Source organism: Cardiocondyla obscurior, linkage group LG15 (assembly GCF_019399895.1).
Source record: "Cardiocondyla obscurior isolate alpha-2009 linkage group LG15, Cobs3.1, whole genome shotgun sequence".
Lineage (NCBI taxonomy): Eukaryota > Metazoa > Arthropoda > Insecta > Hymenoptera > Formicidae > Cardiocondyla > Cardiocondyla obscurior.
This window is the reverse complement of record NC_091878.1, coordinates 4,666,700-4,681,047: the sequence shown is the minus strand read 5'-3', so window position 1 is coordinate 4,681,047 and position 14,348 is coordinate 4,666,700. Positions and strand designations below refer to the sequence as shown.

Below are 14,348 nucleotides of genomic sequence, written 5' to 3'. Positions count from 1 at the left end.
AGAGATACCTTTATTTTTAGAATCTAAAACGGGATTGTATAAACACGCTTGTCACGTGAACCGTAACATCTGCGTGCGCGTTTTATTTTGTCGAAGTAACTAATATAAATCTTATTTAATAATTGTAATCTAGATACCTAATACGATATTGCCTTAAGTTATGTAAGTTAAAATATTAGGATAAATAAGATCGAAGATGCAAACGAGATAATACGTGGCGCACAAAAGAAGCTACGAATCCAGATTTTATTTATTATTTTAATAATGTATGGAGAACAAATGATATATATACAGATATATCATATATATATATATAATATGTGTGCCTGCGCATATGTATAATATATGTATAGTTTGCTCCTTCACAACATTCAGCCTTTATTCGCACATGTTTGACGTTTGTTAAGACATATTTATTAATTTATTTATGCGAAAATTTATCAGTGGTAGAAAGATCGACGTAATTGTACTTCGGTGTACGTCAAATAAAGTGTATGAAAAATTTGTGATAAATATAAAATAGGCGCTGTGTTAGACGCATTAACGCAGTTATTTCAATCGTCACACCCATCTTTTCTGTTAATAACATAAATTACATTCGCGTTCACGACGACATACAAAAGATTCGGTGGCTCGACTCATCCCGGCTATGTCTACATAGAAAAATATATTACGGCTTGGACTACAACACTAATCGGCGCCGCCTTGGACATAGAAGCACTTGCGAAGAAACGCGATTCAATTAGCAACGATTAGACTGTTAGGCACGTTTTTTTCCATCGGTCCATCAATGCATTCTTATCAATATACAATGTACGCCAGTTGTCTGCTATAAAAATTAGATGTCTAGAATGGTTTCTTATTTTTTTCTTTTTACATAAGTTAATACTAATTATTATTGATCTAGAAGTGTTTAGGTAGGACGGACGATATCTGGACGGTACCGACATATATTCTCTCGTGTCTCGTTCATATTAAAAAGCCTGTCATTTTCAAGTAGGACATAGAGATGTAGAACTAATTGTGACTTCTGCAATTTCTATTTAAAGTAATTAATATTAATTAATTAATCAACATCGTGCATCTTCTACTCGACCATGTGCAAGTACCGAAGTCGATAAATCGACTCAAATAAAAATCGCACGTAAAGAAGAATAACTCGCACAATTTCTACGACTGTCTCGCTTCAATTATAAAATTAATTAAACAGACCGTGCTACTACAAATAAAAGAAAGACTAGGTTTTTCAATTTAAAATATTTCTACGGTCTGTACTTTACAGTATTATATATAATCGCGAAGCTGTCAATGTCTTGTCTTATGTCTTAAATTCATTTTCTACTATCCGTGAAGCCTTTGCCTCGACAGATTGCCAAATATGCAAGCACCCACAAGTAATATTCACAACGCAAGTGGAGGCTGGCAAAACTATTCCCCGATTTTTCTTCCATATCCGAGAGCGGCGCCTTTAAAGTTACGAAGCGATTAAGATAACGTACACGTATAAACGGGGGACTAACAAAAATAGTTCGTTCCACATATACGCTGGCCGCATGCCAGATCTCCCAAGTATCCTTCCTCATTTCTTCGTCTAGACTTGTCATAGAATGTATTGTACTGTTAAGCGCTTTAATCGCATATATATGTATATCACAATTGTGCATCTCGCGTACAACTTCTTACCGCGATATCCATCCTCGCGTGATGAACAACGCGTTCGGTTTGAAATGGCCGCGAAGATCGAACGATAGAAATCTTCATCCAGATATAAATCGCGCGTTTGATAACAATAAAATAGTTTGATAACAAATTATAAAAGTACATATATATATATTCAGAGTTATCGTTACTCAGCAAGCAGAATATTGCTGTAACATTCTGTGCTTGCTGGGTATTCAATGGTGTCTTGTAGGCCCATTTATTATTCGGTGATGTAGATACATTGTACATATTGAAGATTATTGTAAGTATTCTGATAAAACGAGCGAACGTGATAACATTATCCCGAAACGAGAACAACCGGCGATCTGAAAAAAAAAAGGAAGCGGATGCATTCGCACGCATACATATTGTACCCTTTTACTTCCAAATCGCAAAGGAATACAGTTCACAATATAAGTATATCTTGAGATAACATAAATAAAATAAAAGATAGCAATTAGTTCATGCATCAGTAATCGTGAATCTTATAACCCGTTAAAGTGATACAAAATAAAAATACAAAAACCCAGATAAAATGTTAATGTTACGATACATGCTGTCGTTGCTATTCTGTCTATTCTTTTCAATACACCTCGCGCAAAAACGGACTGTTCCGAAATTAGTTCGGCAATCGAGAAGCATTACAAAATTTTTATCTTCTCTTATTATTAGTCCTTTTACAGTTTTATAATTCAACAATTACTTAATTACTATTAATCTCAGTTACATAGTATTATTGCATGTGATAACAGTGTGTGTATGTGTGTGTGTGTGTGTGTGTTTAAGGATCGTTGATAACAATCTTTAGGAAAATATTTTTTAATTATGCAACATTTCTCGTAATTATTTACTGGAAGCATATGTTGGCGTGCAATCTTCTTACGGTTAATCCTTAAAAATCTGTAGTACCTTATTTCCGTAACAGTAACATCCACCTTTTACAAATAATGATAGTTATCACCATACGATATAGCATCTTTGCACATTATTATTAACACACTCATATAATATTTTATATACAGGATAAGCTAAGATAATTTGACAATATTAAAAATTAAAACCCTTTTCTCTGCACAACAGTAAAAAAAAAAAAATACAAAATTTTACGTGTGTCTATATGCTAACACATAATAAATATTGAAAATATATACGTATAAATTTATAAAATTTTATTGATATGCAGAATTTAATAACTAAATTATTAACTGTAAAAAAAGTCTTTTTTTTTCAAATTATCTTATTTTACCTTGTATTCACGTATATTATATGTAGAATATTCCTCTAAAGAGCTTAAGTTTATAAATACACCAGATGACGAAATATTCTAAAGGCAACATTGTCTAAAACAAAGTTATTCGTTTGCATCATGTGTGTACATATCGCACTTCTCAATAATGGTGGTCATACCTCAACCGATACCTAACTTGTATCGTATAAGTAGGTGTTATAAGAAAAATATAATTTATGCAACAGGTCATTAATTTCAAGATTAATTATACAGGAAAAAACATCATCGAAAGTTAAAAATAGATAAGATAAAAATTCATAAAAGGTTCACAGAGCAACGAATACGCTGATATACTAAAAAAAAGAAAAACACGTTTATATTCACATATTTATATGTACATGTAAAACCGTAATAATATAATAACAATAAAATAGTAATAATAATTTTATTTTTTAATGTAGCTTAATTTTCTGTAAAACAAATAACAAAATGTATAATAAATTGATAACAATAATTTTATACTTTTCAAGCACAATAAAAAAAAAAATTAATTTATAAATTAATTATATTAAATTAATATTAAAACGAAAAAGAAAACACATCTGAAGAGCATATAACAATTAAATTTGATAAAGATGCAAAAAGATTTTTACTCCTGTTCGGGATTACACAAATCCGGTGCAAGGCTGCATGAAGGATCGAAGTTACGTATGAATAATAAAGATGCAATTGCATATAAAAATGACATACAAGTGTATAATAAAATAATCTTCGAATATAAAATTAAAAAAGATACATCGACGAATTTATATTTTAAAAAGTATCCGCGAAATTCACCCGCATAATCTGCACACATTTTTACTGTGAAAGGATATCCTAATTAATAATGATATGTACAGGGATTATCTCAATAAAAATTTGATAGTAATAAAAGTAACGACTACACAATAATAACGATTTTTGTAATATTATGTAATTAACGTGAATGACAAACGTAATTATTACTTTGGAGCTCAGTCATAATTTTATGATTTTTCTAACAATAAATATAATTCAATTAATTATATACAGATTAAGTTTATCATATTTATTATTAGAAATATAAAATTATAATTGTAAAAGTAACTAAATTTTTCTATCAGTGTGAACGTTACGCTGAAGAAATAAAATAAGTCAATCAAGCACATGCCTGCCACCAATACTGACGCTATCTGTACACACGTACGCATATACATATAATACATGTGCGAAATATATATGCTTTCAAGTAACTCCACACATTGCGTCTCGCTACCACGATAAAATATCAGTCTAAAAATGTGCCGTTTACAAAGACGAATATAAATAACATTTAATTTGTATTCCATCTTACTTTTGTACATATATCATTATTGCATTCTTATAAATTTCTTGCTTTTTTGACACAAAGCTATTTTTCTCTATAGGATGAATCAATTCATTTGGCAAAAATAATTCCCGGTATATATTAGGTATAGTAAGTTTTAAGCCTTAAGAAAGTGATCAATTATATCAAAACTACAAGAGAATAATATGATTAATTAATTTCTTACTGCTAAAACCTTACTGCAGTAATATAGACCGGGTGCAACAGATGACTGTTAAGAATTAAAGAATTTGTAATATTCGAATAAAATATCGTTGCATCGTTGAGACATCGATTATGTTTAAATCGCACGTTTTATTAAAACGTTTCCAGTTAATTATACCGAACACATTATTTCAAAAAAGAAATATAAATGTTCCTACACGTAATACATTATAGAACGTCTTCTACAATGGTCTCTGGACTCTTATGATGCCGCTAACGAGAACTAATATCATTACATCAGCGTTCGTTTTATTATCATCTATCGTCGTTGTACTAGATAACGCTAACAAAATCGCGACCACGTGCGACTGTTCCTTCGTACAATGAATAAATCATCTAACATTCGTAACTCTGACATAATCTCCCTGCAAAGATACCCCATAGGAACGTTTAAACCATCTATTCTTAGCGATTCCTGCCGATTGCGCTCAACCTGATTCACAACTCTGAACTCTCAGACGAGTATTCGTTTTCCGTTTCGTTGAAAAGATTTCAGCGCCTAAATAATTATAATTTCCCTTAATAAATAAGCTTTAAAACAGCCTACGCGGTAGAATCCCTTGAAATGTAATTTTGTGAAAAAGAGATTTTTAATATTTTTTGAAAGTGGATCAGTTTGCATTATTTCGTCGGCCGAGAAGCAGGCTTAAATGCCTTGTGTGTGTCTGAAAGTACGATACTTATCACGTTTTATTGCCAAGCTGCAGCGTAAGCATGCGTTGATGCTACCTTTTTGCATTTAAGATACTAACTCAATTAGTAAACTCAATGAAAAATATTAAATTAAAACTTGATAATTGAGCAACTCTACGTATTCATTGCAAAGACAATTTTTTTTAATCATAGCAATAAAATCGTTGTTCCCATACTCCACAGTCAAATATTTTTCACTCGTTACTACTTCTGTAATTGGCCGCTAGTAAAAAGAAAAAAATATTTTACTATAATCTTTTCTGTCTACAAAATATTATTCCAGTATTGTTTGACGCCTTATATCTTTATGAAAATCATTGTACGCTTGTATATTTCGAAAACCCTCCGAGAGCTCCTTGAAACAATGCAATAGATTCTAAATATTCCGTTTTGCACTTCGTTACAAAGCACTTATTTAGGAACGTGTAAAACCGTCATATGTTTCCTCTTCCTCGCATCATTAGCCTCTTCAAGTAATCTCTTCAGTCAGTTTATGTTCCCGAAGCCGTCATAATCTCATCGAATTAGACAAACGCGTGCTCTAAGCGTCCATCAATAAAACGGCGACCAGTTACCACTGCGGCGACATTCGTCAGCGGTAATTGGTATATATCCAGTTGAAGACGAACCAGGTAGACACTGAAAACAGTAATTGGCACCGGCATTGTTGTCCCAATGCTGCGCGCCCTTGCATTGGAATCGAACTGCGAATTCAAGCCTCTGACCGACCAGCAACGTGTGGCAATATAAAATGAAGGAGAATTTATCGCTGAAGCCGTCGCACGAGTTAGGCACATAGATCGCTTGCAGGTCGCTGAAGTTCCGCCAAGAGTTGAGAGTATATCTCACGTGTACAGACTTGTGGAAGTCGAGATTGATTACGCGCACGGTGCCCTGGATCGCCAGCGTTACCGGGTCTTGCACCACCACGTTCTCCAAGCATACCTTTCGCTCGCGCACTATATCCAAAAAGTTCGGCATGCCACCCGGCTGCTGGAAAAGTGGCACCAGCATTCGGTCGATCTTTCTGGGTATCGCTGACGTAGATCTGCGTCTGGCATCGTTCTGATAACGATCGCACCAGGCGTCGCCGGTGGACGCTGCACTGTCGAAATTACTGTCTTGCGGTCGAAAGATGTCATCGTAGATCAAGTCGTTGTACGCGGAGTTAGGTATTTTCGGTATTTCGTCTAAGAACGTTCTCACGTCGGCCAAGTCGAGGCCAAGTTTGTCTGCGAATCTGACAATTTTCTTTCTGTGCGGCGTACCCGGTGGCGTTTTTCCGGTCTTGAGCGACGAACATCTTCGAACTCTCTGCGGTCTGTCTTCTTCTTCTTCCACCGTCTCACTCTGGGTCTCTTGTTCCGACGAGGAATTCTCTTCCGGTGCAGTACAACTTCCGTCAAGTTTCTTCAGCAATAGGCACAGTTTCTCGTCGTCTTTGTCGTTCAGCGTATTGTTCTCTTCGAGCTGTAACTTCAATTCGCTCCTCGAAATCGCCTCGGTCTCTGTGGCGTTACTCGAACACTCCGATGTAAACGTATCTGGAATATCGGCGGTACTGCTGTAAGATGAAAGGTCGGTGTCAGTGTCACTGGCAATTTCTTCCACTTTTAATTGCGACATTGCTTTCAATTCCGATGTTGTGCTTTGTTTCTTATCTTCAATCATATTGATTAAGCCTTCGTCACCGTTAAAGAAATTATTTATCGTAAGATCACTGTCATTCTCGACATCCTGCGACAGGGAGAGACCATTTCTGATATCGCGCGTCACAGTCTTCAATGTAGCATCTACTTCGTCGATCTCGCATTCATTTTCTTCGTCTTCCTCGTCCCGTCTGTCGAGTTTATTAAATACTACTGCACCGATACCGTTGCTTGGTAGCTCAGAGTCAGAATGCGACTTGGGCAAACCGATGTGAGGAATAGCGGAGTCTCGAATCGTTTTCGGTGGACTCTCATCCTGCAGCGACACGGTGCTGTCGTCGAACGTGCTCCACAGAGATTCGTGGCTGGGTGACGTCGTTTCTTGAGAGCTTCTACCGAGAGAATCCTCCGAGCTGCAGACAAGTCCTTCTTGTCGACAACCATTTTTGCAAGACGCGAAGTTTCTTTTTATGGAACAGCTCGACTCGGATGTTGTATCTTCGCAACGCTCGGGATCCGTCCGCTTGCGTCCGTTCAGGGCGAACTTGCTCTTCGCAGGAACAGGCGTGCTGGAGAGATTCGTAGCCTCCGAGGTGCTGTCCGAAGTGCTGATAGGATCGAAATACACCTCGGCTTTCGATTTGTCCGCGTCCGAAGACTCCGGGTCGAAAAACATCTCCGAAGTATCGCTATCGGGCGGCGTGCCAGTTATCGGCGACGCGAACACGCAGGACTCAGGATCTTGATGCATGCCGGATGTGATTTTGGTACCGCTGGGCGAGCAGTGGCAGGCATCGTGGTGGCTGGCCTTTAGAATCTCCGGGTTCACCAGCAGGTGCGCCAATTCGGCGGCGGTCGCTTCCTCGGGAGGTGATCCCGGCCCGTCTACTTCCGCCTCCTCGACCTCGATGTCGTAAAAGAGATCCGATTCCGGACTGTGACGCGGCTGACGCTGAAGAATCGGATGCTGATTATTGACGGACATAGCGTTGTTGATTACATGCCGGTTGCTCGACGACGACGGATGCAGCCAGGAGGTCTCGCACGGCTTCGCGTCCACAGTCCGTTCGGGCGAACCGTTCTCGTTTCCCAATGACGTGAGCCGTCGATGAAGACATCGGGCGAACGCCTCCGCGCTACCCCGACAGCTGCTGGGAAGAAGAGAGCTGACCAAACCGCAGGAGGGCCCACGGGCATTGCCCGCCGAGTCCGTGCTGCCCATCTTGAGGACGGCGGAGCCGGGCGGTTCCTCGGGGTGCCTGCCCTCCAACGGTAAGGGCGTAGGCAAGGTCGAGTCGCTGCCTCGGCTTGCCGGCACGCTCGCCGAGTTGCCGTTCTAAAATCAAAAAAAGAAAAGAAAAAAATATAACAATGAAATTAACTCCAATTTTGAGATTACGCCGGCTGTTAAATCTAATTTAAATATTAATACAACTGTAAAACGCATTTTTCACGACGAGGCTGCACAGGGTCGTCAAATATTAGAAGTGATAATTACTCCCTTTTCTCCTCGCAAAGATAACAATCGAGATTATTAGTCAAATGTAATAGCGCCACGTTCCCGCCGGTTCTTTACCGAGAATTTATGATCCCGTAATTAATCATCTTTACTTTATCGATCGCGAGTGGAGCTCGCGATGTACAATTGAAGTTGGCTCGTTAATAGCTTGTTAACGGTAGAAGCGCAAAAGGAAAAAAGTCGCAGGTGAAAACACAAAGGGGGAGAAGAGCAAAAAGTTGACACGAATCACGCATTAACGGCATGGCTCGTCATTAATAGTAACGAGAGTCGCAGCGTTGGCTCACGGCCACAATGTTGCGCCTATCGAACCAGCGCCGCAGGAAGTACAAAATGATCAATCATTACAACCCACGTGCAGAGCATTCTGACGCACAAGTTCGGCTTCCGCATCAGCTTTTGACTCCTCGTAAAAGACACAAGCTATACCTTAAACGCGCATCCAAAAAGTTCAAAGATTCGTGAGATATTTATAATCACGTTACATTACACCGTCGACAAGAATATCCGAATGGCGCGTAATCGAGGCCAGCATCTCTTCGGGACCGCCGCTCGCGATCCAAATTTTGAAATATTCCAATATCGACGTTGCACTATTTATAAAACAAAAGGGGAAAGAATAGACTTCCTTCGGCGCTCTCACTGCGCCCGTCAAACTACTTTTGGCATCGAGTAAAGCTGCAATCAACTGTCGACAGAGGACAAGCGAAAAAGGCACAACGCAATCGCTATTCGGATCATCACGGGTTTTAAATCACGCATCGCCTAATCCCGCGATCATTCATTAGAACTCACAAACCTAGGAAACGAGAACAGATGATTTTTCACTCAAATATATGAAAAAAAAAGATAGAGAGTCACCGTCGTTTCGCACAATGACAGTTCTGAATTTAAAAAGAAAAAAAAGAAATAGAAACAAGGAAAAGAAGAAAAAAATACGCGACGAAATTACGTAATGAGGGGACTGGATTCGCTGCAGGTCGTTGCGTGATGCTGCTCGCGGCAGATCTGAGAGTGCGCTCGGCAAAATCGCGTGCACGCCGCAGTGAGAAAATTGGAACGATATAAATACACGCTCAATTGGCCGCGAATCAATTCTTCGGTTCTTGCACGCGCGCGCTAAGGTGACACTTCGCTCGCGAGCGTGCGCGAATCCTGCGCGTACTCTTACCGCAAGTTGCGAGCGAACATTCGGCGAGCATTGGACGTGCATCGACATTTATCTTAATTTCGAAGACGCCAAATTATTTTAAAGGCCGGGTGAAAAAATTAACCCGCTTTGATTTACGTAACCGGCGCTTGCGAGACGATTATCCCGTGCTCGTCGCGCGAGATCGCTTCAAGCTGAGCTTTTTATATTTAATTCTAACACGGAAAGACATCTTTTCAATCTCTTACATCGAAATTGAGAAAGGGATACGTAGACAATCGTGGCTTTAAAATCTTAGGACTCTTAGAGAAAAACTACTACTACAGGGGAAAAAAAACAGTACATCTGTTTCGCGCAGCTGAAAATAAAGTTAAAATATGATAGCCAACACTGTCCGCAACAATCATTAAATAATAAAAAAAAAAAAAAGAATACAAGAAGAATATCGCACTAGTAATAGCTTCCTCGAGGTATAAAGGGTTCACATCATCGATTGACGTCTGAATACGGTCCAGGAATAGTAACGCCGCCAGCAATGTGTAAAGCTGCACGTTTAACGTTAGACGCGAATATCAAGTTGATATCAAACCGGTTTTGCGACCGCGACACGCCCGCCGGGGAAAAGACGGCGGGTGTAAAAGGGTTAAATTTGAGGCGGCTCCGAAGTGACAGACAGGTTTCTCCGTTTTTCCAGTCGCGCGCCTCGTCACGGTCGTGCCTCAAACGCGTTCACGCGCGCCGCGTTTAATAGCGTCTATCGGAAGTCTAGGCAGTCTCAATAGATAATCATTACGTAAGACGAGGCTCGACGTAGGCTTTAAGGCTGTTGGCCTCGGTAACGGGCACGAAACGCGACCAAACGGAGCTTGTAATTCTCGCGTCGAACGAAAAATATATAATTACTTTTCGATTCAATCGTAGTTCGACACTTGCAACGAATATATAATTTACACGATCGTATTTATCGTTGTAAATATCACAAAATTATGACAGAGTCCAAAAGCAACTGTATTCTTCTCTCAGCGTACGTTACCTGCAATAAAATTCGGTACCTCGTACCTTGAATATTTTTACGAACAATACTTTAATCGCTCTAAATTATTCGCGGCCAACAGCTTGTTTCTGGACGAGGCGTTTATTATAGATATTAAATTTAATCGAAATGAATTAAATTAACCGATGGAAGAACGTAGAGAAAAGTTTGATTATAGGCTCGCGAGACTCATTATTGAACCTCCTGTCTTATCTGCGATAAGGGGACGCATGAAATGCTCACAAACGTTGCACCTCGTCGTGTCCAAATCGAATTGAACCTAAATGCGATAAAAACTCACACGTAGAACTAATAACAATCTCTAGTATTTTTTTTTTTTTTCCTGCGCAATATCACGCACTTTGCTGATGGGTCTACCCAGAAGACGAGGTGCGATTCTCAATTGATTGATTGATTGATTATTGCAATAAAACACGCCGCGACCTTCGCGAGGGATTTAGCCGATGACGTCAATTTAACAGATTAGATGTATCGCTGAATTTTTTGTGCGCATATCATATCAGTAGTAGTATCGTTGCACGTATTGTGCGGATAGTAAAATTAAAATCACGTGAAAAATCACGAAAAATTATACCAGCGTCAGTTAGATAACTGTCAATGAGCAAAATGTGCGGCTATCGAGGTGTCGAACAATTAACGCCTTACGTCTTATCAAATATAATTTTAAACAATTCGTACATACGATGCGCTGCAGTTATTTCGTTCAACGATACTCGCGCTGATTTTCTAATTTAACTTTCGCATTTTAAAAACTGGAAGACGTTCTTGGCACGAGGCATACAACAAAAGACACAGATTGTATTTCCAGCGGATCTATTCTCGTTTCGTAGTACGAAAGAGAAGGAGACCGAGTGAAAAAGAGCGGGAGGCAAGAGGTTACGTTTTATTTCCGTGCGATCGTTCACCGGCACAATTTAAATCGTAACTACTTGACCCGTAGCTAGGGCACAGTCGCAATTTATCGCGACAGATTTATCGTTCTCTTTCGCGGTCCGCAAGAAGATTGCCCAATCATCATCGAGATCCCGCTCCCTAATTGATTAGTAACAAATTATGCGGGGAGATGAATCACGTTACTCGCATCGTAAGAACCTCCAATTCGCTGTCGAAAGAATTAAAGCTCTCGTAATACACAAGGCCAGGTCTTTGAACCAATTGCTCTTTCGCACATAAATTGCAATTTAAAACATTAAGAATCTTATTGAATAATTATTACAAGATAAAATTGTAGTTTAAGAATTAAATAAGAATTTTTCAAAGAGTAAAAAATATAATTAAAAAAAAAAAAATATATATATAATATTAAAAAAAATTCTATTATTAAAAATGGCATCTACAAAAAAAAAGTTATATTTAATTATGAATTTTATTTGCTGTTTAATTCAGGCATTGTCTTATCGAACAATATTGACTAAATTACAAAAAATCGAATGACGATCACATGCTCGAATTGCTACATTAATTCGTCTACTAATCAATGATGAATTGATGGACTTTGTGCCGTTAATAGCTTGATAAAGAAACAGATCTTGACTTCGCATATGTTCTTCTTATCACTTTGACGAGCAATTATACGGGCACTGCTTACTCAAATTTTGCTCTAATTGAATTAGCACGCCTCTATTCATAAACGATAAACCGCATTATCGGGTCATTGCGCGGAAAACTTTTCGAAATAATTTTTTTTTTTTTATCTCAAAACAAAGTTGCCGCTAAGCGGATTAAAATTTCTTTCAAACGTTTGAATTATCGTGTGAATTTAATCGAGTCTCGTTGCTTGGCATTTTGCTCAGTATTACGAATAAAAAACTGAACATTATGCAGAAAATGTTAAGAAGAATTGTTTACACAACTGCAGAACAGTGTAATTTTTCGTACTTCCTTAATTCGGCAGGCCTCGAGTTTTAGCCGCCTGTCGTAATCCAAGGAAAATCGTAAAAAATTAAATAGAGGTCGCGAACGAAATGCTAATTAATAATTCATCGATGCATTTGCACGCAAACGCCATACGACGAGTCCGAGGCCGACGAGAATCGTCTTCTTGCCAAGAGTAAATAAAGTCGTAGTTTATATTTAGCCGGAATGGAAATCTGCGAAAGCTGGTGCCGGCTTTCGAGAAGATGATTTAGGATTTTTCTAATGAAGAAATCAATAGGAGATACGCCCGAGAACCTCGTCCGGAAATTCACTTTTTGCGCGTCTGGACAATGAGTCGCGTCGTGGGTATGTAGTTCGAATAAAATTAATGATTTTATAACATATGACAGTCCACCCTTCAATATGTATATGCGCAAACAATTGCGGAATTTACAGATAAGAGATGAGCTCAATTAATTATCCGTACAGCAATTAACGCACCGCTATATACTATGTTACTTCACCATTTAACTTAAAATTTATAATTATAAATTTTCTCAATCTTTTAAAACTCTCTTTCGCTTTAAATGTTCAAACGTCTCAAGTTCCACTTACAGTAAAAATTTGATCCTGATAACTTCTTCGAAATAGATCTAATTAACCAGAAAATACATTTTTTAAATTTAATTACTATGTTTTATAACAACGATTCCAATCATTACGATTAAATTTGACAAAGCAAGGTCAAATGTATCATTATCAATAGACATTCATTAATAGCTTGGAGTAACTTGGCGGATGAGTACGTTTGTATGCGATTCGAGAGCTCCAATGATCTACGACTGTCAGGCACGCGAATTAACTTTTTATTGACAGGCTGTGAAATCGCAGGATAAAAAGAGAACGACATACAGTGCTTTAACATACATAACTAAGTATCCTTTGGCAAGTATCGTACGCAGGCATGCGCATACCTCGTGAATGGACGTTACTCATCGGCATATATCACACCACGTCTCGAAATGCATCTCTTGCGTAGTCAGCGCCCGGCAGAACGTCCAAAAATCACAGTAAAATAAATTGAGAAAATTTATAAAAATAACACCTTCCCCAAAAAAATTCTATTTATAAGTGACAAATTCCTCTGACCATTACATTACGTCGCTGTGAGATATGCTTATCCGTAAATGATAAAGAACTGTGAGGAAAGGAGTTTAAAGTGTGATAAAATCATGAATAAAGTTAAGAAGTTTTCGAAAACGCACATTTGAAACGAATATTGACTCGCATTCGATACGCAATATATGTATCACTGATATAATAATATATTAATACAAAAGCTAAAAATAAGATTGCCGTTTATATTTACAAGAAAAAAAAAAAAAAAAAAAAATTTTTAGAATCAAAAGAAACCCATAAAAAAAAACTAGATTTTTATTTCTTTATTTTTTTTTAAACAGTGAGAAATTGACGAGTAAACACTTTGACGCCCGCGTACCTTTTCGAACATCAAATCACAAATGTCAAATTCTCCCACCATGCATTCGTGCTAAAAGTGGCTTTCCCGTTAAACGAATAAAACGGCGTAACTTGAGCCGAGCCGGCATTCTGCCCCGGTGAAACAAAAATCCCAATTTTTTTTTCCGGCAAAATAAGCGTTTCCTACTTGCAAGTTTCACTTTACCCGGCTCTACGCGCTGCCACGAGAAAACATTCTGTGAACCGAAAGCACGCGTCGTTAATCTAACTCTATCTACTGCGATTAGTCTACCAGAATTTGTTACCGGAGGAAGATTTATCCCCTACGCGGTAGTTCGAATATATTTTCTTATCGCCTTCCTCCCGTGGATTAAGCGCGATATACATCTGCATACCGTCGCATCCTCAA

At 38.2% G+C, this 14,348-nt stretch overlaps 1 protein-coding gene across 3 annotated transcripts in view; it reads right to left on the bottom strand.

Annotated features, from left to right (window-relative positions):
• Positions 1 to 211: 211 nt before the first annotated feature.
• Positions 212 to 14,348, bottom strand: part of Gbs-76a (Glycogen binding subunit 76A) — a 27,016-nt gene continuing 12,879 nt past the window's right edge. For all 3 annotated transcript variants that reach the window (XM_070666636.1, XM_070666638.1, XM_070666637.1), the window contains exon 2: positions 212 to 8,216. In XM_070666636.1, coding sequence (XP_070522737.1) covers positions 5,784 to 8,216 — 2,433 coding nt within the window. In that variant the 3' untranslated portion in view covers positions 212 to 5,783. The remainder of the gene's footprint in view (positions 8,217 to 14,348) is intronic.